The sequence below is a fragment of a genome, unplaced genomic scaffold (genome assembly GCF_019419815.1).
Source record: "Pyrus x bretschneideri cultivar Hongxiangsu unplaced genomic scaffold, Pyrus_bretschneideri_v1 Contig4, whole genome shotgun sequence".
NCBI classification, from domain to species: domain Eukaryota; kingdom Viridiplantae; phylum Streptophyta; class Magnoliopsida; order Rosales; family Rosaceae; genus Pyrus; species Pyrus x bretschneideri.
This window is the reverse complement of record NW_025999723.1, coordinates 8675515-8694357: the sequence shown is the minus strand read 5'-3', so window position 1 is coordinate 8694357 and position 18843 is coordinate 8675515. Positions and strand designations below refer to the sequence as shown.

At 35.4% G+C, this 18843-nt stretch overlaps 2 protein-coding genes across 2 annotated transcripts; one reads left to right on the top strand and one right to left on the bottom strand.

Moving 5' to 3' along the window:
- The first annotated feature begins 3543 nt into the window (after nt 1-3543).
- Nucleotides 3544-4875, top strand: LOC103941773 (F-box protein At5g65850-like). The gene has a single exon (XM_009351963.2). The coding sequence runs from the start codon at nt 3544-3546 to the stop codon at nt 4873-4875; it is 1332 nt and encodes a 443-aa protein (XP_009350238.1).
- A 683-nt stretch (nt 4876-5558) lies between these two features.
- On the bottom strand, nt 5559-8841 carry LOC103941770 (ras-related protein RABF1). The gene is made up of 8 exons (XM_009351959.3): nt 8580-8841; nt 8207-8283; nt 7512-7595; nt 7229-7323; nt 6943-7048; nt 6239-6328; nt 6055-6141; nt 5559-5862 (listed from the first exon to the last, which is right to left on the bottom strand). Exons 1-8 carry the CDS (start codon nt 8602-8604, stop codon nt 5806-5808), a joined length of 621 nt encoding a protein of 206 aa, XP_009350234.1. The 5' UTR covers nt 8605-8841; the 3' UTR covers nt 5559-5805.
- Nucleotides 8842-18843: the final 10002 nt, after the last annotated feature.

The following is an 18843-nucleotide window of genomic DNA, read 5'->3' as shown; positions in this document are numbered from 1 at the left end:
TTATCAGCTTTAATAGGCAACGAATCTTGAATGTTTTGTATGTTATTATGATCCTTTTGGGGGGATATTATCTTAATTTCGTAGTCTAATCAAACTAAGTGACTAAGTCGACATTAGAGATTGACATGCGATAAGGTTTACGAGTTATGAAGGGTGGAGTTTGTGGGTTTCAAATTTTCAATAGCTTCAACCACTTTATGAGTTTGGTAAACACTAAAAGCTGAATTGATGTCATTTGTAAAATAAAATTGTAACTTGTGGAATCTTTCTTCAATGATATTGGTACGTAGTTTGTAGAAAATAAATGATTGAGATTGATAATAAAAGATTTAATATTGGTGGAAATCAAATCTAAAATCTAAAACATCAACATTGAGTGTTGAGTAGTTTTGAGGCTGCACCCCAATATTTGAACATATTGTATACTTTTTTTTTAATTTTTTTTAGTGGTATTCTCCTTTACTTGTAAACGAGAGGTCTTGTGTTCGATTCTCGCCAAAGGAAAATTGGAATCACATTATTGCTAACCCATTATGAGGTTAAGCCCACCTTCCCCTCTTAGTGTAGATAATATCTTTTGTTCAATATATATATATATATATATATTGTATACTTTTACTCATGAAGTAAAAGAAGAGTAAAAAAAAAAAATTAAAAAAGGGGACCAGCTGATGGTTTCGCCACAACAAACCTTCCTTCTGGGAGCTGGAAGACTCATAAAGACATTTAAGCCTTCCTGGCCATCATCATGCGATTTATGAGCACCAAGAATCGAACTCTAAGATGTGTCGTGTGAAATACAGGTCTGAAATTCGTTCGAAACCATTCAGCCATCCGTGGTGGTTGAAAACAAGGGAAAAGGATCATCTCCGAATCCTCTTTGTGGGATTCGGGATCAATCAATCATGTTCGCTCATTGTATATTGTACGGTTAGAAATCATTTAAAATTTAAAATTAAATATAAATAGTACCAAACAAAAACTGACCGTACGATGTACAATGAACAAACATAATTACAAGATTCTTTAGATCCCCACAAAAAAAATCCTACAATGATCCTTTTCCGAAAACAAGTCTTCTGGCTGTTACTTTTTATTTTGATTAGACAATTTTTGACACGAGCCAAATAACAACCCGGCTAACTAAGCTTAGCCAGTAATGAAGAAGCCACCAGGTCAGTCAACTACGCGTTCCAAAGAACAGGTTCCTGCCGGCGCCTAATAACGAAGCGCAATGTGTCGCGATCATGCCGACGTGGAATGGACACACCAATCCGCGGCCTGAATATTTAGTAAGGTAGGGACCCACGACCCTCGTTTTCTATTTTTATATTGGGCAGATGAAGAATGTCAATCACTGGATATCGGCAGGTCCCTGTCATGCTTCCGATTCGATCTGGACCGTTCAATTACCTTTGTCAACTTGCTTGGCTACACGCTCTTTTCTTTTCAGGTTGAAAGGAATAATTAAACCAAATAATTGTACATCTAACTTTAATTACTCTATTGAAATTAGCCTAAACTAACTTTTGACTTGTAAAATAATTAATCACCCCCGAGAGATCAAACTTTAGTCCGGGACATCTGATAAAATTGGAACGATAAGTAAATTTATATTCATATCATGTTTAACATAAAAGTTAATTTTTAGTTATGTTGAAAATCCCAAATTGGAGATTTGACAAAACAAATTATGATTTAAGTAGAAATGGTTTCATCTTCTAATTACACTGATGCTTTTTATAATAAAATCTCACACTTGTTGTGATATATGTAATTAAGTTGAGAACAATATCAATGTTGAATCATTCGACCCATCTATTTGAAACTTAAACAAGTTATTGTGCCATGCTTGTGTCATTAGCATGAGAGATCACAATTTTTTCTCCTGCTATTGGGCCTCATAATGAAAACTAATGTATGTTGTTTGTATTAGAATAGGTCGTGTTCCCCTAAGGTCACAAGAGACCTGATAGCACAACGATTTTGATCACTAGATAAGATTTGATGTTATCCTTATCTCACAATAATTGAAATCTGATTGTTAATTCTTCAAGATAATTAATTTTCAAATCTATGAGATAACTCTAATTGAATTTCGTTCTTCCTCAATACAAAAGCCGGGCCATAGAAGTGCTTGAGGTTAACTTGAAGAATTTAACTTTGATGACATGTGTTTGAGTTTAAGAAATTAACTTGTATTTCAAACGGTCAGTTAGTACTATAATTTAGTGGTATTTCTTTCACTTGTAAGTAAGAGGTCTTAGGTTCGATTCTGGCGTAAAGTCGAATTTGAATCACATTATTGCATATATATTTTAAGGCTTTTTCGTCAAAATAGTTATTGAGATTGGCATAATTCTTCATTTTGGTCTTTGATAATGAAAATCGATGTAGTGGTCTCTGAGTTTGGCCACTCTAAATCATTTTGATATTTCCGCGAAAATGCCATATCTTAATGCTTGACGGGAAACAACTCGCAAATCTCCTCAACTGTCTTCACCTTAATCAAATCTGCAACCTTTTGAAACATAAGATCCTGCAATTCCTTCACGCATAGAAAGTTTGCGGTGCATAACAGATTAATGACAACGTTGGCTTGGACACTTCCTCAACAAATTCAGCCTCCCAATCTTTGATTAGTTGTTGTGTGCTTGTTGTGCTTTTAGTAACACCACGATAAGAAGCATTATGCTTAATCTTCCACCACTCTTATCATCATGACTAGGGTTTTGGAATTGACCTCTGGCAATGGTATCACATGGTTGACACCGATGACGTCGACTAGGGATTTTATCGGTTCCTACAGCGCTACCACATATAGCTTCTTCTACTTCGAGTATTTCGTTATTCGAGCTACTCAATTTCACAACCCTACTCTTTGACACCGACATCATGGCGTTTGGCCGTTGAAGTTCAGCGTTAGAGAAGAGAAACTATTGTGTGACGAAATGATTATCGAGCGGACTCTAATCTTGTGTTCTGGTTATTTAAAGAAATAAGTAAATAGAAGGCAATTGAGGGATGATTGATAACCCTAACCTAATACTATATAGTATTAGCATAGGTTCTGTGCAAACAGACCGAAGCGGTCGAAACCATACAACTAGGGCTTCAAACTTTCAACTAAAACCTAACAGATAGGAAACCCTAGCTAGCCTAGGGTTTTTGGGTGGATTCTGGATAGCAATTAGCATTGCGGAAAAGGGTGCGGCAGCCGCAATGGCAGTACGCTTTCCTAATTGAATGGTATTTCCCACAGGCATCGGGTCTAGGTCCAGGAGGTTTTATCCTAATATGTGTTGGATTCGAATCTTGGAATGCAGTGTGTACACTTATATACTAAAAACGGGGATGAAAAATTCAAGAAGCAGCATCCGGAATTCTCTGGCACAAGTACAAATATTCTCTTGTCCAAATTATTACTTATATGATAATTTCTAGCTAGCTTAGCATATCTTTGTATACTTATAATTTCTTGAATATAAAATCTGCTTTGTTATCAATTAGGGTTGTAGTCCATCTGACTGTCATATGTTGATGATGAGGACCCAGAAGAGAATGAAGCACAGCTCCTGCAACAATATGAACAACGACACAGAGCTGATGGACCTACCCATTGAAATCCTTATCAACATCCTTTTGAGACTGCCCGTAAATTCGCTTCGTAGCATCCAGTGTGTATCTAAGGCCTTCTTAGACATGGTTGACGACCTCTCTTTTGTTACACTGCACACGCATCGTTTACTTAGCAGTAGTAGTGATTGTACCAGTAATGTTCCTCGTCAAGTACCTCGACTTATGCTTCTCATCGAATCCTCGAAGGGTAAAGGAAATATTACGCACCCATTAATATACCATGGCGACAACACCACCTTGAGAAAGATCAAACATGGAAATATTTTCGGGGTTTGGTCCAGGCTTCCATATATCTTGTCTTTTGCTTTTTGCAACTTGTTTTTATTTCGAGGGAAGATCAGTTCCAAAGCATACCTACCTTTCCTATTGGATCCTCTTAAGGGGGAAGTTCTAATGCTCCCTGCAGCCAATAATACAGGTCTCAGCTGCCAATGTGATTCGTACGGCATGGGATTTGACTGCTTAACGAACAACTTCAAGGTTGTTCGTATTTCCCAACATACCAATGAGAAACCTGCGTGGAACAAAATGGTGAAAATGGTATCGGTGGCCGAAGTTCTTGTTCTTGGCACAAGCTCATGGCGAGAGATATATTCAGTTCTTCCTCCTTGCCTCCGGTTCTCCAACGAAAGAGCATCTGCATATGGAGACACGCATTGGTTGGTTCTTCGTCCAAATGAGTATTCAACTATTCAAGCAGAAAGCGATCTACCAAGTATACTTTCTTTTGACTTCAAGAAAGAGGAGTTTTATTGGACTCCTCACCCCACCTTAGAAAAAAAGTCGGGTACCTCCCTCGCTCTTTTTCACTTGCTTAACTTGAGAGGATCATTAGCCCTAGTGGATGGTTCGTCAGATATTCATATGGAGATATGGGAATTGAAAAACAATGACAAGAAAGAGTGGGTGCTGAGCTACAAAATAGATATGAAACATCCTTTTCGGAATCTTCATGTGTCGGCATGTGGTGAATGGGAGCACGGTATATTTTTCCAGGATACTTGCTATGATCACACCAATAGAAGTATATTCTTCTTGGATCTAACATGTATTTCCATGAATCTTGCAAAACTGGAAGGTAGTAAGTATTATAAGAGGATCTTTACTTGTACCGAGAGCTTGATGTCTCTCAGGAATTATGGAGATTTGGTTGAAGCAAAACAAGCTACTGAAATCTCCCCGTCTATTGAGACCGGGCTAAAGTTGGAAGAGCAAGCGGGAGAGATTTTCCACTAGTCGCAACTCGCAAGAGGAGCCAATTATACACGTCTGATCGGCGATGATTGCTACGGAATGGGATTTGACAGCATAACCAACACCTACAAGATTGTTCGTGTTTCTCGACATGAAACGGATGACCAAGATCCACAACACCCGTGGCACAAGAAATTGGAGTTGGTGGCTGAAGTTCTTGTACTGGGAACAAGCTCATGGCTGGAGATAAACTCGGTTCCTCCTGCGATTTATGCTACAACCACCCCAAAACGCAGCAGTAGCATGCGTTATTGTGTTACATGATCTAAAATGAGTTTAAACTCGTAGGAGGTGTGATATTCAGTTGTACCGAGAGCTTGAGTACTCTTAAAGCTACTGAAATCCTCATGTCTCAAGAGAATCTGACTAATGTTGCAGAAGCAGGAGGGGAAGAGTCGGTTTTACTTTAGATCAAGGTAGCACAACACAAGGCTTTAGTGTTCCCTTAGTAGCAAGCAAGAGGTGGGGTCCGGTCCATGTCGTCCTGATTAAATGTAACTTATTTTTTCCATAACAATATTACTCCATCGTACCAACTTGATGTTTGTTAAAATCAAAAAATCACACGATGTTCCATTCAAATATATATCAAACAAATAAATTCATGTACGAAAATTTATCATTCATCTTCGTTGTTTTTGCTTTGGAAGATCAAGAAAACCAAATTGATGAAAAATGTCTAAAAGATTATTAACACTTTGATCAGCTATGTGGGTTCCCAGGCACTTACAGATGATTAGTGTGTGCAAATTAAAGTACGATCATGCAGTTCCAACTGGAACTATCGGATGAAACCCACAGCCCAGCAAAATGCAAAAGCTACAAGCTATTTCACAATATACACAAATTGGGAAATTACAGAAAGGAAAGTAAGTCTCCTTAGCATGAATAAGTTCTTTATTTAATCAGCTTTCACGGATTCTGCTGCGTTGTTGAAGGGGCTGGACGGGGTAGTCGCTTGGCAATTTCCTGCCAAAACAAGACACGGTGTCAGCATTCCTAGTAATCGATGAGCTTCGGATTTAAGGGTTTATAATTTAATTTAAAGTTCTGGGTTATAAGGCAGGAACCTGAAGTTTGTACGGAGTCTACTGTAAATAACAATTCAATGGCTAATACAGAAATATCCTATGACGGAAACATAAACGTTACTAGGGTTACCTCAAACAGCTGATTAATATTATCTGCTGTCTTTGCGGATGTCTCGATAAAGAACATTCCATTCTTTTCTGCATATTCAATGCCATCCTTTACAAACAAAACAGATGTTTATTTAGTCATGTGAAAGTCTATTTTGCAAATACATGGAAAGAAGATGCACTAGATTGAGTGGTAAGGAACTCACCTGAACAGGAACTTCACGTTTCTCATGAAGATCAGCTTTGTTACCGACCAAGGCCAAGACAATATCCGGGCTCCCATGTTTCTGCAGCTCCTGTAGACAGCTAATATTTATCAGTTGTTGGAGCTTAAGCTCCATAACGCAGATTGATAGGCAAACATCCAATTACTAGCTCCTAGTTCAATACAGATAGCTGCTCTTCCTCCTTACTATGAAAACTATAATGCGTGGAGTAGTTATAACACATTAAGTGGATCTTTTGAGCATCGACAACAATCTGGCTTAGAGGTTCTTAGTCAGCCAACTGGAACCTCACTGTCCCACATGTTCAAGTCTTTGCGAGATAAATAAAGAAACTAACCATTACTTTTACCTGTCATTAAGAACTTACAAAAAATAACACTCTAAATTTTGACTTTCGGTTTAAAAACCTGTCTTTATAATTACAAATTTATCACGAAATAGAGATTTTGATGGTAGACTATATGACGCTTTACCGATGAGGTAAAAAAATCTGTTATTGAAGCCATTTTGTAACCTCGTAGTTTATTAAACAGTTTTTTTACCTTTGTCAAACCTGTTGCTTGCTAAACGTGGATGCAAGAGTAAAGGATGATTTCCATTGAACAAAAAGAAATGATTTACACCTAAATAAAGAAACAACAAAAATATCACAATTGATGCTTGTGTGCCTTCGTAAAAGATACCTTAACCCAATATTGCGCTTTGTTGAAAGAATCTGGACTTGTTATATCATATACAATAACTGCAACTGCAGCACCCCGATAATAAAGTGGGGCCAATGCAGCATACCTGAATAGGAGTTTATAAACAATCAATATAATTCTGCAAAAGGAGTACACTGCGGGAGAAAGTATCCAGGAAGGAGTACAGGAGAGGGCAAAGAAGGATGCCTTGGAAACAAGAACATAGGATCAAATTTCACCATAAACCAGTAAACTAGTGTTATATCTAAAACGATTGGCAAAATACCTCTCTTGGCCTGCAGTGTCCCATATTTCAAATTTAACAGTTGTAGAATCTTGTAAAGCTATCGTCTGTGACAAGAATGAAGCTCCAACAGTCACCTGGAAATATTAAAAACCAGAAAATTTGAGTAAATGATCATCATATTAGCTTCCATGTACCTCAACGGAAAGGCTAGATATTGAAACCCAAAAACAGGGTACATAGACCATAAGATTTCTCGAAAGTAAAACATCGTCAGATCTACTTGTGATTAAGATTTAACATATAGCAGTAACATGTTCCTTACCTTGGATGTGGGGTCAAACTGACCACGAACAAAACGCAGAACAATACAGCTTTTACCAACACCAGAATCACCCAACAAAACTAGCTGAAGAGTGACAGGAATGAAAGGTTAGTTGCATTCAGTCATATGCTTTATATAAACCATGATGGACATTATTGCTTTTATCAATTTTATACAAAGAGTCCTCTGTTCTTCAAAATTTTAAACAAAATAAGTAGAATCCTCTTAAACTTCAATACCGAATGCATCTTACTACTGATTTTTTATTTTTATTTTTTTTAACGGCAACATTTGCTTAACTGAACTCCGTAATAAATTCTACGTCTGCCAATATACTCGAGCTCCACCTACTACCAGTTTGCAGAAGCCAACTTATCCGATAAATTTCAAAGATCCGACCGGGCATAAATAACTGATTGTCAAGAAACTAGTGTTATCATAAATTCAAAAATTCTGGACCCTATTTTTAATGTACGCTGTTGGGAAGCATTCCCTAATGTATCAGATTCACGTAGAAAACTGTTAAGCGTATCGAAACACACTAGTCATATGTGTTAAGTTAAAGTTAGCATTTTCCACACCCACACTAACCTTGAAATGAGCAGAAGTTGGTAATGACTCAAGTATCAAGCACTTTTAACTCCATATAAGTGACAGTAACATCATTAATAGCATAAGTTTAGCCTAAAAAGTACCTTCACACGTAGATTTTTGGCATCAGAAGCTCCACCGTTCTCGGAATTTGGCCCGGCCAACCGCCCTGAACTCCTATCTGCAAGCAACCAATCCCCATTCAATCAAATTAAAAAACACAAGAAAAAGGAACAAAATTATCAAAAGGGTAATCACAATCGAAGCAATTAGCGAAACCCAAATCCTAATTAAGCAAACAAATAACCCTTCTCTCACTCTCTCTCTCTCTCTGTCAACTCAATCTCGTTGAGCTTAGAAATCAAGGAAATGGACCAAATAAAGAGGACCCGATGGAAATTTCAATGTGATCGAATAGAAACAGTAAAACCTAGAAATAAAATCCCTAAAAGGATCCAAATTTAGATGCGAATTTACCGGGAAGGGAGGCGGAGCAACCCATTGTGAGCCTCTGATGTTCTTATTGAATATGCAACTGTAAATAATCGGTGCCCGCGTGCATGTAGGTGTGAAGTGGATGTGGGTCTAGGGTTTATGTGGAGGAGAGGAGAAGCGAGGGAACAGGGAAGGTGAATGAAATTGCAGAGATGGTTATGGGTTATTGGAGGTAAAAGTTTAGGTCGTTAATGGCTGGTACAAACTAACTTTGTAAGGAAGAAGAGCACACTTAATTTTTAACGTATAGTCTACTACAAGCCTACGAACTGTTTTTGTATATTTCGAATCAGAATAGTTATGGACACTCAAAAATTTTTGTTTTACATTTTAAACTTTCTATAATTAGAAAGAAATATACAATGAGAAGTGTAGGATGAAATTTTTGAAGTGCTAATACTAATTGAATTTAGAAATTTGAAATATACAATAAAATTAAGACAATTTATGTTTTGCCTTTTCTTTTAAGAAACATGAAGATTATATATTATCTAGCAAATAAATTTAGGGGCATATGCATGCCCTTGATCAATTATTTAGTCTTTCTCGTTTACTAAAATGTGGGAAGGAAAATTATTTCACTTTTAATTTTCTGCGTTTGAAATATAGAGAATCAGAAAATGTGAGTTTCTCTAAAAATTTCTTAATCAAATATCTGAATATCAAGAATTTGATCAACTAGTCACATCTAACTAGGAGGACTGATTTGTTCCAAAAAAAAAGAAGAAAAAACTAGGGGGACTAATAACTTTATTCCCTTATCATATTTATAAGTTTTCCAACTTTTTAAGGGGATGTTTGATAACCATTTTGTTGAAATTTATTTGGTAACTACTTTTAGTTTTCAATTTCTTAAAAAAAAACGAAAAAAAAACTAAAATTTCATTTTTCAGTTAAAAAAAAAACTAAAAAAATTGAAATTTAAAAAAAAAAAACAAAATAATTATCAAATGATCCCTTAATTTATCATTTCTGTTAAATAAACATGCCTTAAATTTTAATAATCACTTCACATTTCCTTTCATCATACTTTTTCTTTGGTGGGCTTTTTTTTTTGCCCTTTTTATTTGGGTCAAGACTTGTTGGCATTGTTGACTTTTATTTAAATACATTTTTTAAAAGAAAACTATTTTTGTATAGGGCAAGAGGGGATGAGCACAAAGAAAACTACTAATGGACTTCAAAATTCACTCAGATCTACATTAATGAGCCAAAAAAATCAGCACCATAATTCAAATCCTTGTAAGCATGTTGAACATTGCTTTCCTCAAATCTTTCCTACAAAACTTGCAGAAGAACAGACATATGATAATCACTCTACAACAATATTAACATATATTTGGGCATTACTCTAAACTTTGGGCCTGGTGTTCCTCGGCTCATACTAGTTAATAATATTAGGAGCTTTGAGCCTAGTTTATGTTGCTTGTTCAATTCAAATTCATACATTGGCCCAAATCACTAAAGCATCCAAATTTCAGTTCACACGATGCTTTAGAATTTGGGAAGTGCTAGCAACTTTCTCAGTTACTTTTTTTATTACAACCTTCTCACTTCTACACATGTTACGTGTATTCCACTAACACACAAAATTAACTTTAATTACTTTTTGGATGACTAACTAAAATTTTAATTATACTAACAAAGAAATAAAGTGAGTAATGCTAGGTAAAACCAACTTTTTAGGCCAAATTTGCAAACCATGTGATGTGTTACTAATAGGAAATATGCAGGTTAATCAATAGTTAAAGTAATAATCTAATCATTAACAACCAAGTCATATGGTTAACAAAATTTGATCTAAATAGTTAGTAACATTACCCAAATAAAATGAGTAATGTAGGTAGACCAACTTTTTAGACCAATACACCTTCAAAACATGAGACTAAAGACCTTTCTTGAGGCGCTTTAAGAAAAGTTGGTTTACAAAATTTTGTCTAAATAGTTAGTCTCTCTAACATTACCCAAATAAAATTAGAGGGATTTTAACATATATAATTAATTTTTTTTAGTGCTAATGAAGTACACGTGACATAAAGAGACGTGAGAAGGTTGAAATGAGAATGTAAGTAAGAAGATTGCTAGCATTTCTCTTAAGAATTTAAGTGTTCTTATTTCCTGGCAGCCAAATCTCATCCAAAACTTTCCCAAATACAAAATACAACTTCTTGCATTATTTCAAAAATCGGTACAAGTGAATTTTATTGATAAAAAATAAAGAAGTTATACTTAGTCAAGGAGGGACATAAACATCACCCCTCGTAAACTTTCCCCTTTAAATATTTACTTTATTTCCCCCCTAAAAAATAGTCCAAATTTTTCATGGTTGGCATCGGTTGTACCTGACCGATATCCAAGTGCTAGCTAGCTAGCTAGCTATAGACCATAGTCTAGGGTGGAAGGTAGCATATGGAGAATGCAAAGGAATGAAGGATATATCCCATCGGTATGTGAGGTTGGAAATAAGCAAGTATAGACATTCTTGGGTGATATTTGGAGGTCCTGATGAGTAGACTAAGCAACTTTTTAGGGGACAATCCCACCTGAAGTCAAATAATTGGAGTCCTTTCTAAAGCAGCATCATTGATTTTTCAGCTGTTAAAAGACATTTTACTTATAGTCTCCCCTTCCTAGTTTAACACTCCAATCTTTAAACTGTAGTAGTTGGTGCTACCCAACAATTCCTATTCAATAATATTGGAGTACTAGAGCATTTCTAAATCTAAGCTAAGTATATATATTTTCATATTTCTTTCATTTTTGAAATCAATATTTAGTTTTCAATTTTTGAAAATAAAAAGCGAATTAGAAAGAGACATTGTAACGGAACTACACAAACTACACATCGAGGGATAGACCAGCTCAACCTCGCCCCTATTGAGACCAAACCTCTATTTTAATAATCCGCTCCAAGTCTCTAGCCCAAACGACTTTACTATCTTAGTTCTGCATCAAGACCCTAATCATATAATTACGAAGCGGATTTTCTTGATTTAAGATCATCAACAAAGGCTATTCTTTTGGATATATATTTTTTTATCGTTCTCCCTCTTTATATACAACTATTTTGAAACTCCATCTAAACAAATCTTTGAACATGTCACTTACTCTATGAGCGAATATAGCTGTATTATCCACCTAATTTGGCTTTTGAATGTGATGACTTTTCGTGAGACCTCTCAATTGCTAATTGGATTCGACATGTTACTAGTTTTTATAACCACATAGATGCTGACAAGATGACACCCCACCACAAACGTACAAACACATACAAATGCTTTCAAGCTCTCATTTTACCTAACTCAGTTGGGAGATTGTATATGGACATTTTGTCAGCCATTTCACGTTATGGTCTTACAGACCATGCATGCATGGTAGGATGCTTGTCTCGTTTTTGTAGAATTATCAGAGAGATGGGCCATATGGTCTACTTCCAACAACATCGATATTATCTCCAACTTGGTAATTATCACCTGCACAATCTGTCAGGTGTGGGGTTTTATCACAAAAGGCCTCGGTGTTAGTTAGGGGGGAGTTAGGATATTTAAACTATTACTTATCTTTTAGTATGGACGATGTGGGATTCAACACGCCCCCTCACGTGGGACCTAATTAGTGGGTCACACCACGTGGAGCTAAGGGGACTCACCCTACACGTGGGGCCAAGGGATCCACCATCATTGTGTGGGGCCAAGGGGGCCCACCCATCACGTGGTTGTACAATATGGTCTCGCTCCCTGGCTTTGATACCATGTAGAATTATTAGAGAGACGGGCCATACGGCCCACTTCCAATAATACCGATATTGTCCTCAACTTGATAATTATCATCTGCACAATCCGTCAGGTGTGAGGTTTTATCACAAAAAACCTCGATGTTAGTTAGAGTGGAGTTAGAATATTTAAATTATTACTTATCTTTTAGTATGTATGATGTGGGATTCAACAGTCTTGTCATCTAAAGCATTATCTCTATTCATTTCTCATGTGTTTTTATTTATCTAAGTGTTATTCGCATTTTATGATAACTCTCTTTCTAGTCTAAAAGAAATCCGAATTGATGCGAATACCTAAATAGCGAATTTGTACGTAGGACCACTTACAAAATTATTAGCCAAAATATATATACTTTTGTTTTTGTCAACGTAGAATGGGAGATATGAAAACTTATGGTACATCTGAAAAGAGAACTATCATTGAACTAAAAACTAGCTGGTTCGGAAGAACAATTGGCTCCGTGAGATATACACAAACAAGCACTAGTTCTGCGGAGTTTTAATGGAGGAGATATAAATAGAACAACAACAAGGCCTGCATATCTAAGGTGACGAGAATATTAGGTGAAATAAAAATAACTGACTACTGTTGGCACATGTAATTTAGTTTTTGAAATAAAAGATGTAACGAGCCATTGGAGTTTTATGTGTGGCATTGCTGATTAGACTAACCCACTTTAAGGGGAACAACTTCATTGAAGACTGAAAGCAAATGGGTCCTTTCCTTCTGATGATACCACCGCTTTTGTTATCCACAAAACATTCATGTTTCTTAGTCCTTGATATATAACAAAGGGTAGCCTCCACCGAACCCTGAATAAGAGATGGATCCATTCATGGGCCCGATTGCTTCCAGAACCGTTTGGAAGTTTAAAGAAGCGTCTGTGAGGACCTTCGAGGGCCATCCAACAATTTAAACAGGTGGTGGAAGATAGAAGATTATCATGGTTGTGCAGATGCTGTGCAATAGAAGCTTTGAATAAATAAGAAAGATCTACTATCAGACAGAGGAACACATAGAAGACTATCATAACTCTGCTGTTCTTTGACCTTGGTTCCAATGAAGAAGGACTTTCTCTCTCCTTTTCCCACTTGACCAACTCCCAATTATTCTTTTTCTCTTTTTAATTGGTGTCTAGTCAGGTTGTACTACCTAGTATTTTAATTAATAAAGGAATAATGTATTATTCAACAAATACGTAAACGTTTGACATTAAGTGATGACGTGACATAGATTGAACTTACATTTGAAGCACACATTAATTGCACCAATTAACCCCTTTGGTCATGAAAGTGTTAGTGTTGGTTTAAATGTGGGCAGTATATGTTACGTCATCACTTAATAGATCTAACTAGAGATTAAAATCAATGAAAGAATTAATTTGGTACAATCCAAAAATCACGTAGTATAATATACGAAATTTAAAACTTCATGACTCATCGTGCAAATGACTCTAAACCTTGCGGTACAAAATGCAATTGACGCATACCAATTTGCATTATTGTTGCCAACCTAATTTCAAAGTTTTCTGTTGCATGGGTTGAACGTATAAATTCACCGACGTAAGGTGCAAAAGCTGGAGTAGTTGCCACAGACTCGCATGCAATAACAAGTCTGGCAATGCTGCATGTGTATGTTGCCCATTTCACACCATTCCCATTTGGGATGAATAACCATAATGGTTCCACTGACTGATCCCTGCCACAGATGCGACACTCTGCCTCCATCAGACACTTAATTTAACGGATTATAATTCTTTTTCCTCCTTTTTCCATCTCTTTCCCTTTTTTTTCTCTTACATTCTCTATTTTGTTTCTTTTTTTTTTTATATAAAATTAATCTAATATGTTGACGTAGCTTAACCGTGACTGTTCAAATAGAAGAGGAGGGAAGCGGAGATAAAAAAAGAGAGGAGAGAATCCTACTCCTAATTTCACTCTGCAAAAAATATGATGTGACAGAGATTTTACCAAGGGTTTCACTTTTGAGAGAGTCTCCTTAGAATATCTCTAAAGGAGATGCCAAAATCCTAGATGGAATGCTACTGTCCATATTTGACATCAAAAGTCTTTTTAATTATTTGACATCAAAAGTCTTTTTAATCGGAAAAGGATTCTCGCCGGATTCTTTTCCTAGGGATCCTGTCATCGTGACTGTTCATTGTACATCGTGAGGTTAATTTTCGTTAAGTACTATTTATATTTAATTTTAAATTTTAAATTTTGAAATGATTTCTGACCACACAATGTACGATGAACGGTCACGATCATGGGATCCCTACCAGATCCTTTTCCTTTTCAACCGAAGTGTTATTTGCTAACTGGATTTGAAGGTTTTGTGATTTGAAATCAAATTTGACATCAATATCAAATTTATTTTTAATTCATTTTAATGGTGGATCTCCTATTCTACTAACATTTCAACCAATAAAAATTTTGTTTCAACATTTTTTTTAATAATTACAACAATTTAAAGCTTTATTTAAATAAGAAAATAACATTTGACAATCCAATTTGAGAAGTATAGAATTTGACCTAAGACTTCATATTATCACATCAGCTATCAATTGTAAAATTGACTCTTATAATTTGACATTTTCATTAGAGATGGTCTTAGCATCTCTCGTTTAATTTTAATCTCGTAATTAAGGAATGTTTTGTAGAAAATGAAGGTAGGGTAAAAATTGTAGGGCGCAAAGTCAGACCTTTGGGAGTGAAAACATGAATGAGGATCCTCTTCGGATCCTCTTTGTGAGGATCTTGGGGATTCTCAAATTGTGTCCATTCATTGTACATCGTGCGGTCAGAAATCATTTTAAATATTTTTATTTAAAATTAAATATGAATAGTATTTGAATTTTAAACATTTTTATTTATAAATAATATCTAACAAAAACTGATCGTACGATGAATGAATACGATTTGAAGATTCCCATGATCCTCGCAAATAGGATCCGAAGAGAATCCTCGGTGTGAAAACATATTCTTGTTTGAAAAAGTGAAAAGGGCCGCACGAGGGGAAGGGGGATTTTGTCCTGCTGTCTTGGAAAATCATCATTACTAATCACCGTAGCCAAGCGTGCGACAAATACGAACACTAATCCCTATATTTTAAGTAAAAATGATTCATTTTACCATATTTGGTGGAGGATTAGGCGGCCTAATTAAATCCCTCATTTATTTTCCTTGTTCTCTTCCCCGGTTTTATTGCGTCATTTCAGAGCATTTTCAAATAAGTTAGCAAAAATTTTCAAGTGTCATTTGCTAACTTATTTGATACGTTTATGTTATTAAAAATTTGTCACTCAAATTCACCCTTCAAATTTTATATTTTATTTAATAATATTAATATTTTAACTTTAGCTTATCTTATGGAGTCCAAATTTTATTTTCAAACTCTTTGTTGAACAATGTTTTTGAATCAAATATATTGCGAGACTCAATTTGTTAACTTGAAGAGGTAGCAACTGACTTCGTAAATATACAAGTATAAGGTGAGTTGCTAATTCTTTAATTTATTAATTGAGTTGCTACCTCCGTTGACAAAGCCTTGTTTTCTGGGCAAAAAGACAAGGGTTGCCTTATTGACTTCTCACGTGGTGAATACAATCCACATAAAAAACTATTATCAAATGACTTGTATGTTATATGAAATGACTATTTAGGTCGTATAACAGTTAAAAAATAATAATAATTGAATACACCCCCAAATTAGCAATGTCATATGTTTTGTGTAAATATTAATATAATTGAAAGTATATTTTTTTATCGAAAAGAAATGAGTGGTAAAATAAATTAAAACTATTGTTAAATTTAGACCATATTCTATGACTAAAAAGGGAGAGTAGTAAAGGGTATGAAACGAAAGTGAATTATTTCAAGAGTAATGCCACACTTACCATATATTTATACTATTATTTGTACAATTTTTCTAATAAAGGTAGGACTTATCAACAAATATAGGTCTCATCTCTATTAAAGAGATGATATAAATGATATTATGAATATGTAGTAATAATAGTATTTTTGTTATTCCAATTCTTGGATGAAGAATTGGAATAACAAATTAGATACCAAATTAGGTTGCTCATTGTGTAGCTTAGCCGAATAATATCTGTGATGCTTTACTTGAAGATTGTAATGTTTCAATAAAATATCTACGAATCCGCCAAAAAAAACCTAGGGAGGCTGATTGATTCTCTTTACTTCTTTTATTCTTGAGTTTCATAACAGGAAATTTTATTTGAACTCGCATAACTTCTCTCTGCACTCAACTTAAACTATAAATGGAAATTGTCCTTTTTACCCTATCACATAATTACCACCAAGTACAAGATGAAATTAAATATTCAAACCCTACCATACAAAATCACCATTTTTACAAAAACACTATCAATACTAACATTAAACATAGACAAAAACACTAAAAAGGACCTCCAAATGGTGATTCAGAAAGGGTCTAAACTACTGAGCAAGTTGAAAGCTGAGCTGATCGATTTAACGAGCCATGCCGATTTGATGTCCCAACTTGGCCACTACATAATATACTGGGAGATCAAAGGAGAAGTTGAAGAGAGAGTTGTTAGTGAATATTGTAGTGAAATGGATGCATTATTTTTGGATCATGGCTATGTGGTCTCGAGGAGAAGCAATTCGATCGGGCCTCTTGAGCTTCAAATTGTGAAGAAGGGAACTTTCAAGAAAATTTTGGAACATTTCATGAGACATGGATCTGCAATGAGTTAATTTAAGACCCCTAGGTGCACTACCAACAAGGAGCTCTTGAGCATTCTCAATTTATGCACCATTAAAAGGGTTTACAGCACTGCTTATGCTAAATAGCACGTAATTGTATTTGGCAGAAATGCATGTGGCGAGTCACTTTAGATCGATGTTAAAGTCTGGAATGTCATAATTGTAATATTAGGGTTCTTGTGGACATGTTGTATAGACAGATACACCTTCAATTGAAAAATTAAATCGATCGGTTCTTCAAATATTAAAGTTCAATAAGCCAATAACATATAGAACATTTTCTTATGTACCCAAATTCAAGCTAGTTAGCTATGAGGGAATTTGTTTTTCTGTTAGATTTAATTCAATTTGAGATTTTATTTTATAAATGGGTGTAAAGATAACTTCATTTTGAATTGGTTTTGGGATGGTAGTTTAGGTAATAAATTAAGGTTTAAAGAGATATTAATTCTTTAATTAAAAATAATAATATATGTGTTGAAAATAAATTAAGTGTAGAAAGAGGCTACATAATTTCAAATAAAATTTTCCCTTCATAATTTCTTATATTTTCGATTCATGAAAAGTAAACATGTTATTTGTTGGTACAATGGTGCTGATAATCATATTCCACACATAAAAGATGTCAAATCTTAGAGACCAAATCTATACTTTTAATCTTTTTTGATAGAGAGCCTTATGAACCACTAAAGCTAAGATTAGGCCCAGATAAATATCTTATTAGAGTTTTAAACTTTGTGGTCTAGTTGCTTTTTTAGTTGGGGAATAATCTCTAGCCTCTAGGTGATAATTACGTCTCCTTCAAAGAGAAGAGGCAAGTCTTCTCCAGTTCTCCCTGCATACATATATGGACACCGTTAGAGAGAAATTCTAGTCAACTCGACCGCCTCTTCTCTTATGAAGTAATCATCAAATATGGCAGCTTAACATTTTAGGAAAATCCTGGGTCATGGCCCTCACCATTGAAGTTATCTAACAGAAGCATGAAATAAGAAGAAAATCCCTGTGATCTAGAGCACAAGAGAATCCAATATCATCCTCAAAATAGAGGACTAGTTCCTTACAGACCAATGATCACTAAAACAACCTAATTGAAGTTGTTTATCAAATCTAGAGAGAGAGAGAGAAAGAGGAAACCAATACATAAGAGATGGAGTGAACCAAGAATTTCAGCAATTAAGCAAAATTGTAGCATATGAAAATTGTCTAATATTTTTGTTCAAACATATCTTCTCGTTATGTATGTGCTAATACGTACGCTCTCATAAAAAAAATAACAATATAGTAATTATGGATCACCACGCTCATGCCAGCATAGGAGCATTGTGACACATCGCCTGAGGATATAGAACCTTGCCCTCTGCTCCTTCACCAGCATACTGCATCTCCGCCCAAATGATCGACACGGCTCTCGCACACGCCTACAACAGAAGTTGTTTCTGCTGCTGCTGCCTTGCCCTTGCTTCATACTTCTTCTTCTTGAATTACTGTCTACTTAGATACTCTTACATGTGTTGATCCAGAGAGAGAGAGGACTCTTTGTTTAGTATAGGTGAAGACTGAAGAGTGAGTGGCTTAAGGACCTTTTTATAAGTTTGATTTGGGCAAGCCAGCCCTTACTGAAAAGACAATTTTGTCCATGCTAAGTTCATCAGAATTCAGGAATTTTGATAATTTCAAGAAGGGTTTCGGGGTCATTTGTGAGATACCCTACGC

Coding starts and splice junctions, on each gene's coding strand:
- LOC103941773 (XM_009351963.2), top strand. CDS start 3,544: ATGAGGACCCAGAAGAGAATGAAGCACAGCTCCTGCAACAATATGAAC.
- LOC103941770 (XM_009351959.3), bottom strand. CDS start 8,604: ATGGGTTGCTCCGCCTCCCTTCCCG. Junction 8,284..8,579: donor TTGCTCCGCCTCCCTTCCCG/GTAAATTCGCAT, acceptor GGTTGCTTGCAG/ATAGGAGTTCAGGGCGGTTG. Junction 6,329..6,942: donor AAGCGCAATATTGGGTTAAG/GTATCTTTTACG, acceptor AGCTGTCTACAG/GAGCTGCAGAAACATGGGAG.